General features: G+C 55.0%; 1 protein-coding gene and 1 long non-coding RNA gene across 2 annotated transcripts in view; one reads left to right on the top strand and one right to left on the bottom strand.

Annotated features, from left to right (window-relative positions):
• The window catches only part of LOC115029410 (uncharacterized), a 15,884-nt gene extending 11,509 nt beyond the window's left edge, over positions 1 to 4,375 (bottom strand). The window contains exon 1 of the long non-coding RNA XR_003834966.2: positions 4,282 to 4,375. This is a non-coding gene — a long non-coding RNA (uncharacterized LOC115029410). The remainder of the gene's footprint in view (positions 1 to 4,281) is intronic.
• Positions 3,216 to 20,631, top strand: Gga1 (golgi associated, gamma adaptin ear containing, ARF binding protein 1). The gene is made up of 17 exons (XM_021183005.2): positions 3,216 to 3,650; positions 7,060 to 7,144; positions 8,139 to 8,214; positions 9,310 to 9,408; positions 10,194 to 10,317; positions 11,136 to 11,236; positions 11,744 to 11,824; positions 14,237 to 14,374; positions 14,565 to 14,646; positions 15,145 to 15,252; positions 15,788 to 15,940; positions 17,471 to 17,535; positions 17,947 to 18,119; positions 18,494 to 18,681; positions 19,211 to 19,380; positions 19,583 to 19,693; positions 19,787 to 20,631. Exons 1-17 carry the CDS (start codon positions 3,608 to 3,610, stop codon positions 19,895 to 19,897), a joined length of 1,908 nt encoding a protein of 635 aa, XP_021038664.1. The 5' UTR covers positions 3,216 to 3,607; the 3' UTR covers positions 19,898 to 20,631.

Raw genomic sequence — 20,631 nt, 5'->3', positions numbered from 1 at the left:
GTCCTTAGAGGTGGCAGAGAGATAAAGTGCTAGTGTGTGGCTCTGGCGAGGGAGGAAGGTGAGGACAGGTGTTGTGCAGTTACCTCTGTGCTTTGGGGAAGGGGAGAGCAAGGGCAGGTCTCACCCTACACTTGCCACTGTTTGCAGCTTTCTTTCATCAGGATAATGAAATGCCAGACTGGGAGTGTAGCTCCTCAGACAGAGGACTTGTCAAGCACGCACAAAGCCCTAGGTTTGATAGCCAGCAGCACCACATAGAAGCTGGTGGGGAGCCACAGGATGGCCGGGAGGAGTAAAGGCAAGAACCCGAGTCTGAAAGCAAGGGAAGGTGGAAGGAGCCACCCCTGAAGTCGCTCTCTGTCCTCCACATGTAAATAAACATGTAATCATTTTTTAAAGATGGTGTTTTGTTTGAGACAAGGTCTATGTAGCCTTGGTTGTCCTGGAACTTGCTGTGTAGGCTGGCCTCTAACTCAAGAGTTCTGCCTACCTCTGCCTCCCAAGTGGTTGTGAGCCACCATGTGGTTGCTGGGAATTGAACTCAGGATCTGTGGAAGAGGGGTCAGTGCTCTTAACCACTGAGCCATCTCTCAAGCCCAAGAATTCTAGTTTCTATGGCCTACCTGGAGGGGAGACGGAGGAGAAAGGGCCGAAGGGAAAGGGGAGTAGGTTCCCCTGGTGTGGTGCAGATCCACATGCAGTGTGTGAAGGGCTTTCTGACAAGCCCAGGCATGGCAATCAGGACGGCAGCAGGTCTTCCTTCTCCGATTCCCTTTCCTTTGCTAAACCATTCGAATACATTCCTGAGGCTGATCACCAAGGTCCAGCAATCAAAATTCAACATTTGGCTACACTAGCTAACATGTTCAATTAGGATTTACCAAATCATCCTAATTCAGGCTTCCCCCTTTGTCTCCTTACAAACAAACCACTCCCACAGAGACACCTGCGGCTCACTTTGCCTGATCCAGAGGCAGTCAGACCCCCTGCTTGTCCCCTCCTAGGAAAATAAAATCTCTTTGGGGCTGAAGATTTAGTGTCTGCTTGTGCTCTGTCCTGATTCTGAGATCCCTTCAGTGTGGGCAGGCGCCGTGCTTTGAGGCACTACGCTCTGAACCCCTTCTGGACCTTCTGGACCTCAGCACTATTTTAGGTCTCAGGACACTGTGCCCGCTAGCTCTGTGAACTTCACTTGATTTCCAATCACCTGGTCGATGAGCTGCTGCGCGTACCTCAGGAGGATTACCCTGCCTGAGTTTACTGAGATGGGAAGACCTGCCCACTGTGGGTGGCACCATTCCCGATGGGGAACCTGTACTGTGTGAGTAGAGAAAGGGCGGGGAAGCAGTGTGCATTCCACACTCTCTCGCCCTGTTTCTCAGCTTCAGCTGTAATGGGCCCAGCTGCCACTGCCTTGATTTCTCCTCCCCTTGAATTGTGGGAAACCCTGTCTTCTTTAAGTTGCTTTTATCAGAGTAGTTTAAACACAGCAACAGGAAAAGAAACTCAGGGATTCACCAGATGCAATGCTTCAGGATGAGACTTCCCAGAGACAGGGAGGGACACACCACAAAGAAATACACTGTGGGGCAGCTGGAGGTTAGAGCTCAGGTGGTGATGTGTCTGCCTAACATGTTTGTATGAAATGCTAGGCTCCATCCCCCGTACCATAGTAATCGCCAGCTTGGGCTATAAAGACTCTAGATGGAGGCAGAAGTAGCTGGAGATGTCGCTCAGTTGGTAGCGTGTTGCTTAGCTTGCAAGAAGTCCTATTCTCTTGCAGGTGTGGTGATCCACGCAGAAGGTGGAGAAAGAAGGAGCAGAGATCAAGTCCATAGTGCGTTCAAGGCCTGCTTAGGCTTACAGGAGACCCTGCCTCTGTCGCTCCTCCAAAAGTGCCTGTGAGTAGCGATCTGACTTCAAATAAATCAATTTGGCAAATGCAGTTTGGGTTTTTGTTTTGAGTTTCTCTGTGTAGCCCTGGATCCTGGAACTCGCTCCATAGACCAGGTTGACTTTGAACTCGGAGATTCACCTGCCTCTTCCTCTCAAGTACCAGGTGGGGTGCGCCACTACTGCCCGGCCAGCAGTTGGGTTTTATTTTATTAACAATTTTAAAAATAAAGAAAAGAAAGCAGGCGGAGCCCCATCTTGTTACCCTCTCTCCCGTATCTTGTAGGTTGCAGGAGAGAATTAAACGTCTCACTGAGAGTTGGGTTCAGAAGAAAACCCGACTGAAATGAGGTAACTGGTTCGGCAAGGTGAATACTGATCCCTCCAAGGCCACAGGCACGCTGAACTGGATTCGCCGGTTCCTTGGTCTCAGATGCTCTTTAACTCTTCCTGGCACAGGCTCGCTGGAGAGGGCACAGTAGCCAGTTCCCCCGACGGCCGCCAGAGGCTACAGAGAGCGAACTGGCATTCCTGAGAATTAGCCAAGTCGACCGCAGAGGGTGGAAAAAGCGGGTGAAAGTACCTCGCATATTGCCTCCTCCTAAACCACCCCAAAACAAGAGCCTGACGTCACCATTCCAGTTTGGGGAAAGAGAACCTCTCATTTTGCCACCACCTCTCACACTTCCCCATCACCTTGTGAGTGTTACGTGCTTTGAGATACGATATTCCACACTGGCCTTGAACTGATAACCTCCTGCCTCTGTCTGATAAGTGCGGGCATTATCATCACCTTGTGGGATATATCTGGCCTGTCTTTCTCTCCAGGGCTGGCCACCGAATAACCCAAATGCAAGGAGTTTCTAAACTGAATGCAGAATTAAGTACCCGGTGCAAGCACTGACCCCTAAGTGACCTCAGGCAAACTCATTACCTGGCTCCCGGGTTTGAGTGTGGATTCATAGGTTAAAAAAAAAAAAAAAAAAAAAAAAAAAAAAGACTTAGCCCTTTGCTGGGAGTGGTGGCGCACTCCTTTAAGGTCTGCACATAGGGAGGCGGAAGCAGGCGGATCACAGGAATTCCATGCCCGCCTGCTCTACAGAGCGAGCTTCAGGACTGCCAGGGCAAGACAGTGAGCCCTTGTCTCAAAGGGGAAAAAAACTACTCAGAACAATGCCTGGGGCTTTAAGAGCTAAACAAACGTTAGCTTAACCTCATCACGTTGGCGGCAGCCTCCGTGCCCAGTTGCCCTTTTAAGGGACTTTGACATCTTCCCACGTAAGCGGAAGTACCCCTGAGGGCTCCGGAAGTGACTTCAGAACCCCTTCAGAAACATGGCTCCGGAGCGTTGTCCCGGAAGCGGTCACGGCTCTCTGCGTGACGCTAACTGAGTTAGAGCCGTCCCGCGGGGTTTCTATGGTGCCTCCCGCCACCCCCAGGCTCTCCTCTTCCTCTCCCGCCCGAGCGCCCAGAGCTGCGAGGCCGCCGACCGGCCCCACGGGCGACTCTGCCAGCCGCCAGGGGGAGGGGCGCCAGCGAGGCGACGCTCTGGGCGGCTCCACCCGCGACTCGATGGTGCCCAGCGTCCGGGCGCCGCGTTCCTACTCCGCGGGGTGGACGCGGCCCCTTTAACCGGCCGAGGGCGGAGCCGAGGAGTTCCCGCGAGAGCGTCCGGGGGGCGGGGGGCGGCGCCGAGGCCGGGGGCCCGTGGCGGATGGAGCCCGCGATGGAGCCGGAGACTCTGGAGGCACGAATCAGTGAGTGTCCGGGAGGGGCGCGAGCCGGACCGGAACCGGAACCGGGGGCGCAAGGCTGGCCCCTCTCTCTCTCTCTCTCCCGGTGGGGCGGGGTCCGCGCGCCCCCTCCTCACGCCCCGCCCCCCGACTCGGAGGGGCGGCGCCCCAGTCCGCCTCTCCGCTCGGACCCTGGCAGCTGCGCGCAGCCTGGCCAGGAGCGGGCGCCGCCCACCCACCCCGGTGACCCGGTGGCGCAGAGTTACCCCGGACCCCCGAAGGCCCTGCCTGTTGCACCAAAGCGCAGACCCTTGAGTCTTCCCCTAGAGGGATCCCCCCACTTCCTCAGGGCCTGAGTCTTTCAAACCCTGTGCCCGCAGCTCCTAGATCTGCTCGGTCCCCCAGCCCAGGAAAGGGGACCCCTGGCCCATCTGATCAAACTCTGTCCGCGCCTGGAGAAACTCCCAGTGCTTGAAAGGGTCCCGTCTAAGACTCCATAAGGAAATCAAGTTCTCTGTCGTTATACCCAGCCCAGCCTTGCTTTGCGTCCCAGATTGCTTTCCTAGCCCCTGCTGAGCCTCCTCCCCAGGCCTCTGGCCTTGTTTCCTGTCTCCTCCGAAACAGCTTCCTCCAACTCCGGCTTCCAAGCCCCTACCTCCATCCTCTGTTCTCCCTGTCCCACGCTGCTTGTTGAAGATCCTTGGCCTTGCCACTCCATTCCTGAACTCTGCCCCTGGGAGCTGCAGGTTGGCTCTTCTGGTCCATCTAGTGACAGGTCTGTCCCAAGGCCTTTCTGGGATGTGACCCAGAGAAGCCTCCGGGTCTATCCTCAAGCTCAACCTCCTAGCCTGAGATATAGCAAGGATCTGTGCAGGGTGGTGTGGGCCGACATGGTCAGCATCTTTGAAGCCAGCCTCGAATGAAGTTGAACTGGAAGATTGATTCCCAGAGCTCACCGATCTGGGTGTGTGTGTGGGGGGGAGAGTCAGCCTGGCAGTGGGGTTGATCGGTGGTTGGAAGGAGACTAACCATGGACCACATGAGCTACAGTACTGCACGGGTCTCAGGAGGTCGGAGGTAAAAGAGGACCATAGATATTTTTCCTATCTGTCTTAGTCAGGGTTTCTATTCCTGCACAAACATGACCAAGAAGCAAGTTGGGGAGGAAAGGATTTATTCAGCTTATATTTTCCACATTGCTATTAATCACCAAAGGATGTCAGGACTGGAACTCAAGCAGGTCAGGAGGCAGGAGCTGATGCAGAGGCCATGGAGGGATATTCTTTACTGGCTTGCTTTCCCTGGCTTACTCAGCCTGCTCTCTTAATGAACCAAGACTACCAGCCCAGAGATGGTCCCACCCACAGTGGGCCTTTCCCCCTTGATCACTAATTGAGAAAATGCCTTACAGTTGGATCTCATGGAGGCATTTCCTCAACTGAAGCTCCTTTCTCTGTGATAACTCCAGCTGTGTCAAGTTGACACAAAACTAGCCAGGACAGCATCTGAAGAGTCATGCCCAGTTGTGAAATACCTCTCTCCTTCAAGTACTTTCCTCTGCCACTTGCCAGGGGAGATGAGCCGCCCCCCCCCCCCGCGCCCCCCCCCCGTGGAGATTAGGGAAGGGTGGGGGCATGCGTGTCTCCTCCAGTTCTGAGATCTTCTTCCGTTTGCTCAGTGCTGGGGAGAGACTGACCCTGGCCAGTCAGAGTCTCCCCTTCCCTGGCTCCTGACTCGATTGCTTGGCTCCACCCTTGCTGGGGCTCACGTGCCTTTGACACTTCGAGGACTTCCTGTTCTAGCCCTTTTTCTCAGCTGTCACTGAGAGGCCAGTACCCGAACATTCTCCTTGGCTCCAGATTGCAGTCTCTCTTCCCAGTGTTCAGTCCCTTATCCATTGTGGGGGACTGGGAGGTCGGGAAAGACGCAGCCTGACCCAAGGAAGAAGAAGAGATGTTGCTGGTGTCCCTGGGGGCCTCACTGTTGACATGTGTTCCTCTCAAGGACTGGAGGGTCGCCCACAAGGTTCATGGGATAGATTGGTACCAGAAAGAATGCTGCTTCAGCCTCTTGCCATCCATCTTGCCTCTGAGCCCCCAGGAGAGAGCAGCCTGCCCCAGCTCCTTCCATCCTTCCCCGGCTCTGCCTGTCTTCATAGCGCTTCTGTGATCACTAACGAGTACTCAGAGATGCTTTGTTTGGGCCAGTGAGTTTCAGGAAAGAAGAGCTTTTGTCCACCACCGTATTTTTTATTTTTAAATGGATTTTATTTTTATGGATTGAGTGAATGGCCGCCGGACACTGAGGGTGTCTAGGCCCCCAGACATAGCATAGGTCCCCAACTGAGCAGGTGCCACATCCTGAGCCCTAGCCTCTTCCTGTCCACAGATCTCCCATAGCCCCACCTCTTGGGTTGTGGTCCTCTGCACCCGCAGCATGGGCAGAAGTGTCCCGGAACCATGAGGACACTTCTGCCTCATGGTGCACAGCCTGCGTGCTGTCCAGCTCTACAAGTAGGGAAATGGAGGTTCAAGAAGTTCTTCTTACCGCATGGCTCTTTACCCGGCCAGTGTCGGGAGCTCCACAAGGGGAGTGTCTCATATTGTTTGCTCTTCTTTGCTGTTGACCATCCCTGCATCCCAGCTTCTCCAGCCCCATCTTCCCTGCCACCAATCCCTCATGCATCCACGAGAGCGGAGAAAGGCGTGTTCTCTGCAGGAGTCACACAGCCTTGTGTAATAGTCCACTTAGGCCCTCCGTAAAGAATAGCTAGGAACATAGCCACGGCCGTGGTGGGCAGAAGTGAAGAAGCTACTGACAAAGCCCCCTTGGAAGAGGCGTTCCTGAGCCACTCCCCAGGGACAAGGTCTGGCAGAACTAGACGTGAGGCCTAGGGTACAGCCTTTCCCAGGGCCATGTCCTTACCTGAGCAGAGTGGCCCTCATCCTGGGCAGCTGCCCTGGCCCCAGGCAGATCCAAGTCTCCTGCGCTGGGTTCCTGTGCTTTCTTAGTCACTTACCTTTCCCTAAGAGCCTAGCTTCTCTTGGCCCACTGCCCAGGCCTACAGTTCCTCCGGGGCTGGACCCTGGCCTTTTTCTTACCCCTCAGTCTCCTGAGTACGGATACCAGGAGGATTGGGGCGCTGCTCTTGAGAACAGCGTGAGAGATGGTAAAGTCAGCCATAGGAGGCTGTCCCTGGGTGTAGTCTCTGAGGATGGGGACTTTGGGAGAAGGTGAGGTAAGCAGTAGCCACGTGTTCTTCTGCCCACTGATCCCACTGGAAGGTCAGTGCTCAGGCATGGGGGCTGTCCAACAGGAAGTGGAGGGAATTATGTCCCATGTGCTCGACCCCTCTTAACCGCGCCAGTTTCAGGACAGCGTTAGAGGAGGCAGGACCCCCATTCTCCCATACTGACTCCCTCTGCTCCTGCAGACAGAGCCACAAATCCCTTGAACAAGGAGCTGAACTGGGCCAGCATCAACGGTTTCTGCGAGCAGCTCAACGAAGACTTTGAGGGGTAGGTGGCTCTCTTTGGCTGACACACTCAACAAAACACACTGTGCCCCTACCATGCAGGCTGGAGACCCAGTTCCCATTCTAAGTGCAGTGACAGTTGACAAAAACAGTGGCGCTTCCTGCTGGGGACTCCAGGGGTGCCGCCCCTTGAGGGGAGCCCTTCCTGGATCTATTTTATAAATGAAAAAACTGAGGCTCAACTGTCTGCTCTTGAACCTTACCGGGACACGGGCAGTCCTACACCTGGTCAAATCTAACTGTGCCATGTGGCTGATGATGTACTGGGAGCCTTCCAGAGGGCAGACTGCACTCTCCCCAGCAGGCCCTTCCTGTAAGAAAGAACCAGATAGACCTGGAATGCTTATCCAAAATGCTTCCACAAGTGACTCCCCAGGGCTTGGTCTGGATGTCCCTAGGCTCCTTGGTGCTCCTGGGTGATAGAAAGCTCCGCACAGTGAGCCCCACCCCCACCCTCCTCTCTGGGGCAGGTCCTTCACTGAGCCTTAGTCCTCAGCTGTAATGTGGCACTGACCAAGGTACATATGGGAGGCTATGGGGGTTTTCCTGCCACAGAGGAAAGGAAGGAGCCCGGGTGCTCGTGAACCACCTCACGGCCTTAGCACTCGAGCTGTGACCTCCTGATCTTACTATGCCCTGTGCAGGCCAGGGACACAGCTGCTTTGGCTTTGGATGGTGATGAGCTTACACAGGGCCTCACTCACCCATGCTAGGCAAGTGGATCTACCAGTAAGCAGCTTCTGCAGACCCAGGTCTCGCTCTTAAAGCCAAAAGGGGCCAGGTGAACATCTCTAGGAGGCCCTTGCCTACATTGGCCACCTGGCACTGGCTGTCACCATCCCAGGCCCTGTTTGATCTGGAGACACATGGGCTTTGGCATGTGCTTCACAGGGCCAGTAGAGGGCTGATGTGTTACAGGCTAATGGAGTGACTGTCCCTCTGAGTGACTCATGTCGTGACTCTGTTCCTCTTACCAGGCCTCCACTTGCCACCCGCTTGCTGGCCCACAAGATCCAGTCTCCACAGGAATGGGAAGCCATCCAGGCCCTGACAGTAAGAAAAGATCCTGGGGTTTCATGAGTTCAAGGGAACTGTGACCAGATGATCCTGGATATAGGTCTGGGCCAACCCTCAAGGTACCTAACAGCAGTAGAGAGTTAGTTAGCCTTTTGTCACCTCTGAGGGTGATGGCAAGGATTCTTTAACTCAGATGCACAATGGACACCTTCGTAGGACACATGGGTTTATTTGTTTTTTGTTTTTGTTTTTTATTTTTTGTTTTTTTTCAAGACAGGGTTTCTCTGTGTAGTCCTGGCTGTCCTGGAACTCACTTTGTAGACCTGGCTGGCCCCGAACTCAGAAATCCGACTGCCTCTGCCTCCCAAGTGCTGGGATTAAAGGCGTGTGCCACCACCACCTGACCATAGGACACATGTTAAACACACTGAGTCAGAATGCATGTTGTGGAGTCTGTGTTTGTAAAGCTCCCAGGTTCTCTGCAGGGGCCATTCAGATCACATAGGATCTGTAGACCCTGAACTTTACAGTAAGAGAGGCTCAGGGTTGAAGTTATAGCTACACCAGGAGCAAAAGAGGTGGGACACTGTCTCTGAACCCCTGCATAGCCCATACCAGTTACCGTAGAACATGATTGTCTGAGGCTAAGTGGAAATTGCTCTAAGTAACTGTGCATGTTTCAACATGTTGATTTTTGTTTGGGGTTTCTTCCTTAAGTATGCAGGGATCTTGTGATTTCATGGGTTTAGGAAAAGCTAAAGTAGTGTCAAACTGCCAAGCAGTAATGGTGCACACCTTTAATGCCAGCATTCAGCAGGCGGAAGCAAGTGGATCTCTTGTGACTTTGAGGCCAGCCTGGTCTACAGAGTGAGTTCCAGGACAGCCAGGGCTACACAGAGAAACCCTGTCTCTAAAGACGAATCGTAAAATGACCATGTGCAAGTGATACTCGGGCCAAGCCATGGAGGCCCTGTGGTCGAGCAGCCTGAGCAGTACTGGTCACTAGACCACCTCTGACCCAGTGCCCTGGGCAGGTGACCTGGGAACCTCTGCATCTTGTGCCCTCGAGGGTCCTTCCCTCCCTCTGGGCCCTGGCAAGGATCGGAGCTACCTCAGTGCTTCCCCCCACAGGTTCTGGAGACGTGCATGAAGAGCTGCGGCAAGAGGTTCCATGACGAGGTGGGCAAGTTCCGCTTCCTCAACGAGCTCATCAAGGTTGTGTCTCCCAAGGTACGTCCTGGCCCAGGCTCCCAGTGCTGCCTTTGATGCAGGCTGCAGGAGCAAGGTCCCTAAGGGCCTCCCAGTTAGGAACCCAGCACAAATCCTTCTCAGGACTCGACTGTGTCAGGACAGCCTAGGCCTCTGAGCATGCAGGGAGAGCTGATCTCAGGGCACACACATACTGTCACTGGGCTGCTTAGGTGTTTGACATTTCTCCCTGTCTGAATCACCTAGATGTGGTTTCCTTGAACCTCAGTGTCCAAAGCCAGAAACCTTAGTCAGTTATGTTAGCAAATGGGCCACATCCTGGCTCCTGGACTTTGGTCACAGTTTGGGTACATATCTGATGCCCAGCCCCCTGTGACCTTCCTCTGAACAGAACTTGGAGTGGGCCGTGCAGCCCCGTGTCTCCCAGGAGAGAACTGTGTAGTGAGAGCCCCATTTCTCGGCCTAGTTTGCTGCTGGAGCTGATGTGTGGGGCCTCATGGCTGCACATGAGCTCTTCCCTCCTCCACCTGGAGCCCCAGGCTCCCTGCTGGGGTCTCAAGGTTCAGGTCTGCATGCTCTGAGCAGGTGCTCACATGGAGCAGCTCCACATGGCCACAATGAGGAAACTGAGTCACAGAGCCCTACACAGCCAGTAGGTGGTCAAGCTGAGACCGGAGCTCAGTTTACACCAGGCCCCTTGCAGGGCATATGAGGACTCTGGAGGCATCTGAGAGGCTGCAAGTTTAGGGCTCAAGTGAGGGGGGCCAAGCAGTGTCCGAGAAGTCCCCTTCTGTGTGTCTCTGAAGTACTTGGGCTCCCGGACATCTGAGAAGGTGAAGAATAAGATCTTGGAGCTGCTATACAGCTGGACGGTTGGCCTGCCTGAAGAGGTGAAGATTGCAGAAGCCTACCAGATGCTGAAGAAGCAGGGTAAGTGAGCCCCAGCGTGGGGGGACCAGTGACAGGCCCCACCTGCAGCTCGGACCTTCTGCCAGCAAGGTCTGCCTTTACTGTCTCAGGAACACAGAGCCAGTGGGGCCTCTCTGTGGCTGTGCCCATGGTTGAGTAGACGAAGGATGGTGATGGGTCAGGTTTACCTTCAGGGTAGCCCAGGAACAAGGGATGTAGCTCAGCTGGCAGAATGCTTGCCTAGCACGCACGGAGCTCTGCCTTCAATCCCCAGTACTCAGGCGTAGTGGGGCATACCTATAATGTACACTTAGGTACTGGGGCAGGAGGATCCAAAGTACAAGGGCCACCCTGAGCTACATAGTGAATTCAAAAGGATTACACGATACCCTTTCTCAAAAACTATGTATGGGGTTTGGAGAGAGAGCTCAGCAGTTAAGAGCACTTGCTGCTCTTCCGAAGACCCTGGGTTTGGTTTCCTACACTCAGGTGAGGAAGCCCACAACACCAGCTCTAGGGAGTGCCTGCGTTTTACCTCCACAGGCGCCTGCACTCTGATGCACAAGCCCCATGGAGACACAGACCCACAACTAAAAATAAGTCTTAAAAAAAGCAAAAGGGACTACTGTTTACAAGTTCTATATGTTGGGCTCAAACCATCTCTGTTGGAGTTCACTCACTGCAGGTCAGAAGTAGTCCCACCCATCAGTCCCAAGCCAGGGAGCTGATGAAAGTGTGAGCTCCATTAACCTGGGCACCCATTCCCAGATCCTCTCCTGCGACCTCTGGAGCTGACACTTACTGACAGCCTTCCAAACCCTGTCTTCTGTCTTCCCCAGGGATTGTGAAGTCTGACCCCAAGCTTCCAGAGGATGCCATCTTTCCCCTCCCCCCTCCACGGCCCAAGAATGTGATCTTTGAAGATGAGGAGAAGTCCAAGGTAAGGCTGAGGAGCTGCTTTCTGGCAGAGCTTTCCAGTCTCTGGAGCAGAGGCTCATGCCGAATGTGGTCTCTGTGGAGGTGGTGTGCTGTGTGGAGCCGGCCGAATGCACTGACCCATGCAGGCTTCTGCCTTCAGGAAGCACAGCTCAGAACCCAGGGCTTGGTTGAGGAGCCGGGTAGCTTTATCTTTCTGTACTAGTGGATCAGTTACAGATGCATTTGCTTGGAGAGGAGCTGTTGAAATAAGTCCCCAGCCAGCTCCCAAGGCTACTGCTGTGGTTTCTGGTGTGCCTTCCTAGAGGCTGGGGTGGGAGTGTATGCTGAGGCCACCCTTCCGCTGTGCTCCATGGGGAGTGTGTGCAGTGCCTTGGTTATCCGCATGGGCACCCATCAGGTGTCGATCAGTTCTGACCATTTCACAGAGAGGTCCCACACACAGTAACCGAGGATCTGGGTTGTACGTTCTGACCTGGTGCTGCCCACATCCATTTACTTGTCTCTGCAGATGCTGGCCCGCCTGCTGAAGAGCTCACACCCTGAGGACCTCCGGGCTGCCAATAAGCTCATCAAAGAGATGGTGCAGGAGGTGATGGCTGGCCTGGTGTACAGGGGTAGAAGGGATGGGGTGTGGAGCTAGGCCACCATGCAGGAGCTGTGCGTATGTGTACATATGATGTCCTATAGTGGCCCAGCAGGACAGCTGCCACAGTAAAGAATTGACAGGTGCTCAGAGGCTGATATTTAGAGGGAAGAGCTGCCCAGTAGCCTGTGAGAACCTGCTATCTATGCATGAGTTTCTGAGGGGCTGTTATTTGTTAGTAATGAGGCCCAAGAATTAGTGGCATGTATCTTGGAACTTCAGAGGCTGAGGCAGGAGGATCCTGAGGTTGAGACTAGTCTGGCCCATATAGCAAGACTCTGTCAGAAAAAAAAAAAAAAAAAAAAAAAAAAAAGGGAAGAAAAAAGAAATGTAAGAGCCAGCAAGATGGCTCTACAGGTATAGATATCCGCTACTAACCTGAGCTGGATCCTGGAGAACCCACATGGTGGAAGGGAAGAATCAGTTCCCACAAGTGCCCTTACTTCCAAGTGCACACCATGCACATGTACACACACACACACACACACACACAAATGTAAACATTTTAAAAAAGTACTTTGGGAACGTATTGGGGCTTGAGACCAAAACTTAGTGTAGAATGCTTGCCAGCATGCATGAGGTCCTGGTGTCTGTCCTCTGCATACCCCCAAACAAACTGAACCTTAAAATACTTTTAAATATATATGTAAGTATGTGTGTGTATGTTTAAATGTGCATACACAGAGAGCAAAACCCAGATGTTAATATGTTTGTTTGTTTATTTGGTTTTTTGAGACGGGGTTTCTCTGTGTAACCCTGGCTGTCCTGGAACTCACTCTGTGGACCAGGCTGGCCTCGAACTCAGAAATCTACCTGCCTCTACCTCCCAAGTGTTGGGATTAAAGGTGTACACCACCACTGCCCAGCTCTGTTAACATGTTTAATGTGTAAGCTAACATATGTTAGAAGTGTATACTGAAACTTAATAAGGCCAAGGCTGGCTCACCTTCAATCCCAGCACTTGGGAGGCCGAGGCAGAAGGAATTCCTGTGAGTCTAGGCTGGCCTGGTCTACAGTGAGTTCCAAGGCAGGGCTATGTAGAAAGAGACTGTCTCGGGGCTGGCGAGATGGCTCAGTGGGTAAGAGCACCCGACTGCTCTTCCGAAGGTCCAGAGTTCAAATCCCAGCAACCACATGGTGGCTCACAACCCTCCGTAACGAGATCTGACGCCCTCTTCTGGTGTGTCTGAAGACAGCTACAGTGTACTTACATATATTAAATCTTAAAAAAAAAAAAAAAATCTTTAAAAAAAAAAAAAGAAAGAGACTGTCTCAAGACAGAAAATTTAAAAAGGTGTTGAGGATGGGCAAGGTGGCTCACACCTCTAATCCCAACACTTGGGGGGCTAAGACAGGGGGATGGCCTTGACTTAAACTCCAGGCCAGCCTGAGCTACAGAATGAAACTTTGTCAGAAACCAAACCAAGATCTCTGGTTAGCACTCAAATGCACAGGCAGAGGAAGCCAAAGGTAACAACTCTCTAGGCTAAGGATTGACCGCAGGAAAAGGAAGGACCAAGGCCACATGGCCTCTGAGGCAGGAGACTGCCCACCTGTAACCCTGTGTAGCAGGATCATCAGGTGATGGGTTTTTCCTTGAAAATGATCCAGAAATGTGAATGTTTACATGAAACCTCCCAGCTCACTAATGACAGCAGCAAAGAAACTTTCCACGTTTTAATAGTGTGTGCCCCACAGAGACTGCTAGTTCATCTTCCTCGGAGGCAAGATCTAGTTGTGCTGGTTGGTGGGGCTCAGCCTGGTCCCAGCTTGACTGTCAGGGCCTTCTCTGCATCCTGTGCAGCAGGAGAGGGCGTGTCACAGCCTGGACTGTTCATTTCAGGGAGGTCTTAAAGGGCTAAGTGGTGTGAGACTGCCAAGAACAAGCCCACCTCCTGCAGCACAAGGACACTGGGGAGCAGAAAGAACGGGGTTGCCTCCTACAGATGCCTTTAAAGGCCCGGACCCACACACTGGCCAGGCAGGCACCTGCAGACAAGGAGGGACTCCATACTTGTTTCTGGGTTGTGAGTGCTGACCGAGGATGGGCAAGTCAGAAACTAGGAGGGGAGAAATGTGAGCCATGGTCACGAGTCTAGAGGCTGGTGATGTGACTGAGGGCCACCTCTAGAGACTTGAGCCTGTGCAGTGGCCTGGACTGAGGACCCTGGCAGAAGGGTAGGAAGTGGCACAGTAGCGAGACATTGCTTCCTGAAGAGTACTTGTCCTTCGTGGCAAGCTGTCAGCAGGGCTTGGCCACACAGAGCTGAACTCAAGCCCATCCAGCCCTCTTCCCATACTCGGGTGCCATCACCTCCAGAGGCCTGAGACGGCCTTTGGCCATCTGCTGCTCTATAGGACCAGAAGCGGATGGAAAAGATCTCCAAGCGGGTGAATGCCATCGAGGAGGTCAACAACAATGTGAAGTTGCTGACGGAGATGGTGATGAGCCACAGCCAGGGTGCTGCATCCAGCAGCAGTGAGGACCTCATGAAGGTGCACCTGCTCCCACCCACCCCAGCTCACGCCCAACCCACCCCATTTTACCCCCAGCCCACCCCAACTAACCCCCAGCCCACCCCCAGCCCACCCCCAACCCACCCCAGCTCACCCCGGCCCACCCCAGCTCACCCCAGCCCACTCCAGCCCACTCATAACCCTTGTCTACTCATCCTGTTCCACCCAGGAACTGTACCAGCGCTGTGAGCGCATGCGACCCACACTCTTCCGACTGGCCAGTGACACGGAAGACAATGATGAGGCCTTAGGTGAGCCCCAGGCAACTGCCAAGATGAGGCCCAGCCCTGTCCTACCTGCTCTCACTTCCAAGCCCCACTAGACACCCACATGGAAGGAACTGCCATGAGGTGCCCCCCTTTCTCCAGCTCTCATCTGAGAAGGCCACAGAGAGCAGACTGCTCTTGGAAACCCCCTGAACAGGTCCTGTGCAGGCATCTTATCTGCCCAGGAGGGAGAACTCTCCCCATCTCCTAAACAGAATGACAGCTCAGGTCACAGCCCCAGTGTGTCACATCACCCCTTCCCAGTCACTCAGGCCTCTCTGTCTCTACTCCCTGCCTGGCTCTCCCTGGACATTCTGGGTACATTTCCACCTCCAAGCCTTTACAGCAGCCTGCCTGTCTGGACCTACATTTGCAGTGGGATGCCTGACCCCTTTACATACTTTTGGGGTGGGTATGGAGGGCTCCTCTCCCCTATCCAGAGGCTCCACCACTTGTAACCCACCTCTCTCCTTCCTGTTCCAGCTGAGATCCTGCAAGCTAATGACAATCTCACCCAGGTGATCAACCTGTACAAGCAGCTGGTCCAGGGTGAGGAGGTCAACGGTGACGCCACAGCCAGCTCCATTCCTGGTAAGGAGAGAGCAGGAGTGCTCTGGGGGGCCCAGGTGCAGGGTGGAATGACCTTCAGTGTGACCACGGAGGTCAAGCCTGAAGCTGTGGGGAAGGGAGCCCAAGTTTGTCATGAAATGGAAGGAAGACACTCCTCTCATGAATCCGGACCCATATGTGTGGGGCTGGGTCACCCCCTAGGCCTAATTCCAGAAGGAAGGTCAGGGGACTGCGGCAGGGTGGTGTGGGGAGGAGGGCATCACAGAAAAGGCTAGCCGTGAGAGAGTCTTGGCAGGTCGGGAGGAGCCGAGCCTTTGGGTAGGAGAGCAGCAGCCATATCTTAAAGCTGTGTCCCAGAGTAACTCCTTAGGTCCTTGGTTGGTGTCGCCCTGTGTTGACACTAAGGTCACATTCCTGACCCTAAGCAAAGCTGGTTGATTGTGAACAAAGAAAGGGCTTGGCGGGCTGGAGTGGCTCTGAGGGGCTAGGAGGCCTGTAATGAGATGGGAGGAGGAGGAAGAGTGCCCCCAGGACCTGCCGACTCTCTTCCTCTCAGGAAGCACGTCAGCCCTGCTGGACCTCTCAGGCCTGGACCTCCCTCCCCCGGACACCACCCAGCCAGCCACGCCCACTCGCCCTGGCAACCAGAGCAGTCCTGAGCAGCTCAGTGCCTCGCTGTCCCTGCTTGATGACGAGCTCATGTCTCTGGGTAAGGAAGAGGGCAGTGCAGGGCAGCCTGCTGGCACCAGCGTTCTGCTGGCACACAGCAATGGCCCTGTGCCCCTTTGGGAAGCCAGTGGAGGCCATGGGTGAGCAGCATGGCTTCCCTATACTGGGTGAAGCCCTGGCTGGAAGAGACTGAGAACACGATCAGCGTGGCAGAAGGTAGGGCTGGCCAGCTCAGCCTGCCTGGGAGAGACGGGTGATTCCGGGGGTGGAGTTGCCCTGGTGAAGGATCAGTGGGCTCTCCCTCCCTAAGTTCTGCAGACAGGAAGGACAGGATTTACTTAGTAAGCCCCACTTCTAGTCAGCCCTGGTCCCTGCGAAGATTGAAAGTGAAGAAGGGAACCCTGATCTCTTTGGCCTTTTTTTTAAAAGATATTTTCTTTATTTAGATTTCAAACGATATTCCCTTTCCTAGTTTCCCCTCCAAAAACCCCCATTTCCTCCCCCATCCCCCTGCTCACTAACCCACCCACCCCCGCTTCCTGGCCCTGGCGTCCCCTACACTGGGGCATCGAGCCTTCCCAGGACCAAGGGCTTCCCATATATGCAGCTGGAGCCATGGGTCCCTCCATGTGTACTCTTTGGTTGGTGGTTTAGCTCCTGGGAGCTCTGGGGGTACTGGTTGGTTCATATTGTTGATCCTCCTATGGGGCTGCAGACCCCTTCAGCTCTTTGGGTCCCTTCTCTAGCTCCTCCATGTGGGGATCCTGTGCTCAGGCCAATGGTTGTCTGAGTCACTGCCTTTTTTATTTGGAGATTTTTGCTTGTTTGTTTTCTAAGACATAGTTTCTGTGTGGCCCTGGCTGTCTTGGAACTTACCTTGTAGACCAGGCTGGCCTTGAACTCAGAGATCCACCTGCCTCTGCCTCCCAAGTGCTGAGATTAAAGGTGTGTGCCACCCTGGGCCATAGGGGAGAGCTGGCAGTTGCTGCCCGCCCGCTGAAGAGCACTTGCTGAGAAACAGGGTCACTTGTCTTTTCTAAGACAAATACAGGGCGAGCTTGGCTGAGGTGTTCAGGATAGACGGGGGTCGTGCTGACTCTCCTGCCAGCCAGCAGGCCGTCCCCAGGGCCCTCAGCACCAGTTAGCTGGCCTTACTGACCTATGCCAGTGCCTTCAGAGTCTGCCTGTTCCACCTCCCCACTGTCCACCTGGGGACATGGAGGCTCACCCAGGATAACACCCTGCCCACAGATCCTCACCTGACACATGAGGTCAGACTCTCCTTCCCTCCTCACCACCTCGGCTCCTGCTCTTAGCTGCCAAGGGCCCGAGGTGAAAGTTCCAACTAGTGCCAAGCTGGCTTCTGTGGAGCCTTGCTGGAAGGAGAGGAGACTAGTGTGGGATGATGCTTTCTATTTCTGTGCTGCTGCTGCTGCTGCTCCCCTCCGAAACTGTGGATTTCATTCATGAGCCTCGAAAGGGAGGAATCCAGAGAGGCCCAGGCCGCACACTGGTGGCCATTCGCCTCATCTGCCCACCAGTCCAGCCACCTGTCCTGCTTTCTCTACAGGCCTAAGTGACCCGACACCACCTTCAGGCACCAGCTCAGATAGTGTGGGGTGGGACAACTTCCAGGTAAGAGGGCTAAAGCTGGCTCTGCCTGTGCAGCCCGGCCCCAGGGAAGGGAGGCTGGAGCCAGTAGCCTGAGAGGTGACAGGCAGGTGGGTCCTGGGACATGGCAGTACCATTCCAGTGACGAGCCCAACAGTCTTTTCTAACCTCCAGCGGAGGTGCCTGGGCCTCAGCTTAGGGTCCTGATAGGACCACAGTTCCGCCTTCAAGGTTAAGCTCTTCTTCCCTTAAATTTAAGGTCCCCGCAGTGTGGAGATCCATTTAGGCCCAGTGTTTTACCTCATGGACAGGGAGTCTATTATCCTTTCTGCTGTACCTCTCTCAGATGTCACCTGCAGGAAAGGGAGGGCCTCAGGACTCAGGTGGTGACCCTAACACTTTGGAGAGTCTCACACCCGTCTCCTTTGCCCACAGTCATCAGATGGCACTGAACCCTCAGTCCCTCCTCCAGCCCAGGCCCCCAGCATGGACTGCCGACCCCCAGCCCAGGTCCCCCCACCAACGAGCAGCGGCCTGGACGACCTGGACCTCTTGGGGAAAACCCTTATGCAGCAGGCTCTGCCTCCGGAAGCCCAGCAAGTGCGGTGGTGAGGGCTGCCACTGCCAGGGCCCTCCCTGTCCCCGCAAGCCAGCAGCTTCTGGGCCCAGCAGGGAATCACCCATCACTGTAACTCCTGGGAGTCCAGCATGTTTGATTGATCACCCACTGTGACAAGGGTGTGCTCAGGGATGGCCCCACACTACATGCATTGATAAGAATGGGCCACATCTTCTGACGTGCATGCCCCTCGAGTTCCCAGCGCCCTAGGAAAAGATAGAAGGGGGTTCAGCATGGGAGGATGCTGAGGCAAGGAGTGGGGGGGAGGCTCCCACTGCAGATGGGGGTTCTCAAAGCTACCCACAGGTATAGAGCTGGGTAGCCCACCACAAAATCACGTGCTAATACACTGTCCCCATTAAGGGAGAAGCAGCAGCCAGCCCCCCGGCTCACCCTCCGTGACCTGCAGAGTAAGAGCAGCTCGCCCAGCCCAGGAGCCGCCAGCCTCCTCCACACCACGTCCCCAGAGCCCCCTGGGCCTCCACCTCAGGCCACACCCACTGAGCTCTCCCTAACCAGCATCACTGTGCCCCTGGAGTCTATCAAACCCAGTGAGTGGGGAGGGGTGGGAAGGGCCAGGCCAGGCCAGCTCTTGTCCCCAGAGCCTGGTGACTCTGATGTTACCCTGCAGTAGGGCCTCCCCATCCTAGAGTGATGAAAGGCTGCTTTCTAATCTCTGGGTTGCACAGGAGAGGGCTTCTTAGTATTGAACCCTGACTCCTCGTTCCCAGGGAGGGCAGGGGCCAGAACTAGAAGGCTCCTTATGATTATAAAATAGAGCCTCAAAGAAAGATCCAGGAGGAAGCCCCAGGTATTACCCAGGAGCAGTAGGTAGCACTGGCTGACTGACTTAGAAACTGTGACCAAGAACCTCAAGTCTTCCCTGTCCTCCTTAGCAGTAGAATTGACTCTGACCCCAAAGAATGCATGGCCCAGACTTTGAACAGAGCCCTCAACAGAGCCTGGGAAGGGCCTGGCTGTGACTTGGCTCCAGGGTAGGCATCCTGCCTCTAAGAAGCCAGCCCCCTGGGTATGATCTGACTCTACCCATTGACCGTCCTCCTACCCTTCCTCCCACAGGCAGCATCTTGCCAGTGACCGTTTATGACCAGCATGGCTTCCGTGTCCTCTTCCATTTTGCTCGGGACCCACTGCCAGGGCGCTCTGATGTGCTGGTGGTGGTGGTCTCTATGCTGAGCACGGCGCCCCAGCCCATCCGGAACATCGTTTTCCAGTCAGCCGTCCCCAAGGTGAAGGGCAGACCGGGCAGGCCTTCCTCCCTCAAGGCAGGGGGACTTTAGACCTTGTGGGCAGCCTGCTGCCTGAGCATGGTATCTCCTTCCCTGGGAAGCTGGGCAAGGGGTGGGGAGCCAGAGAGACCCCTGAGACTCTGGGAAGGGAGCTGCTTCCGCTGTGGTGGCTGCCTGACCAGCAGTCACCTCCTGCCCCCAGGTCATGAAGGTGAGGCTGCAGCCACCTTCCGGCACAGAGCTGCCAGCGTTCAACCCCATCGTCCACCCCTCAGCCATCACCCAGGTCCTGCTCCTTGCTAACCCCCAGAAGGTGAGGGCCCAGCTCTGATGGGGCAGTGCCCCAGGGTGGCGCTAACCTCCCTTCCCCACTCTGACTGCTGTGCTTGTGCCGTTTGTGCCTCAGGAGAAGGTTCGCCTCCGCTACAAGCTCATCTTCACTATGGGCAACCAGACCTACAATGAGATGGGAGATGTGGATCAGTTCCCCCCACCAGAGACCTGGGGGAGCCTCTAGGACAGAGGGGCTGGAGAGAGGAGGGGCAGCAGGACCTGGACCTGTTCGTCCTGTGCTTCTCTCCCTCCTGTGGCCCCCAGTGACTCTTCCCCCTCCCTCTTCCCCTGCTGAGCCAAACCCAGCAGGAGGCTGCACTTGGGTCTGCCATAGCTGCTGGGATCTCCATCACCAGTGGGAGCCTGGAGCAGGGAGGGGCCGTATGCCCTGGAAGGACTCTGGGGTGAGGGAAGGAGGGGGGCTGTGAGGCCCAGCCCTGAACCCCAGCCTGAGGTGGGGTCATCCTCGCCTGTCTTTTATGCCTTATGGAAAGGCCCAGCCATAACTTGGAGGCCATGCTGGAAACTAGGACCAGCCCAGGCCTCCTCTGTGGGGACCCAGTGACGGGGTGATGCCCGCGCCCTAGCTGTGTGCACTTGGTGTGTGGTCTGGCTCGTGCTTTTCTTTTGGAATGGCCCTGTGGTCACAGAGCTGAAGGAGCTCTCTGCTCAGCCCCCGGGGCCTCCAGAGGCCTCCCTTTGCTCTCAGGCTCCCACGGGCCATGGAAACTTGAAAGCAAAGCCAGAGGACATGCCCCCTGGAGGGCCATGGAACTCCCAGAGTTCCATGCTCCATTATCACCTTCTGCTCGGGCCTCCCAGGAGCACCTCACATCTGCCCACCCTCCTGTGGTCAAGTAGGGTCAGGATGGGTGGCAGTGGGAGTATTTATGAAAATAAAGTGACTTTTTTCCTGGA

Source organism: Mus caroli, unplaced genomic scaffold (assembly GCF_978045245.1).
Source record: "Mus caroli unplaced genomic scaffold, Mus_caroli_1 scaffold_16, whole genome shotgun sequence".
NCBI lineage: Eukaryota > Metazoa > Chordata > Mammalia > Rodentia > Muridae > Mus > Mus caroli.
This window is presented reverse-complemented; position numbering and strand designations above follow the sequence as displayed.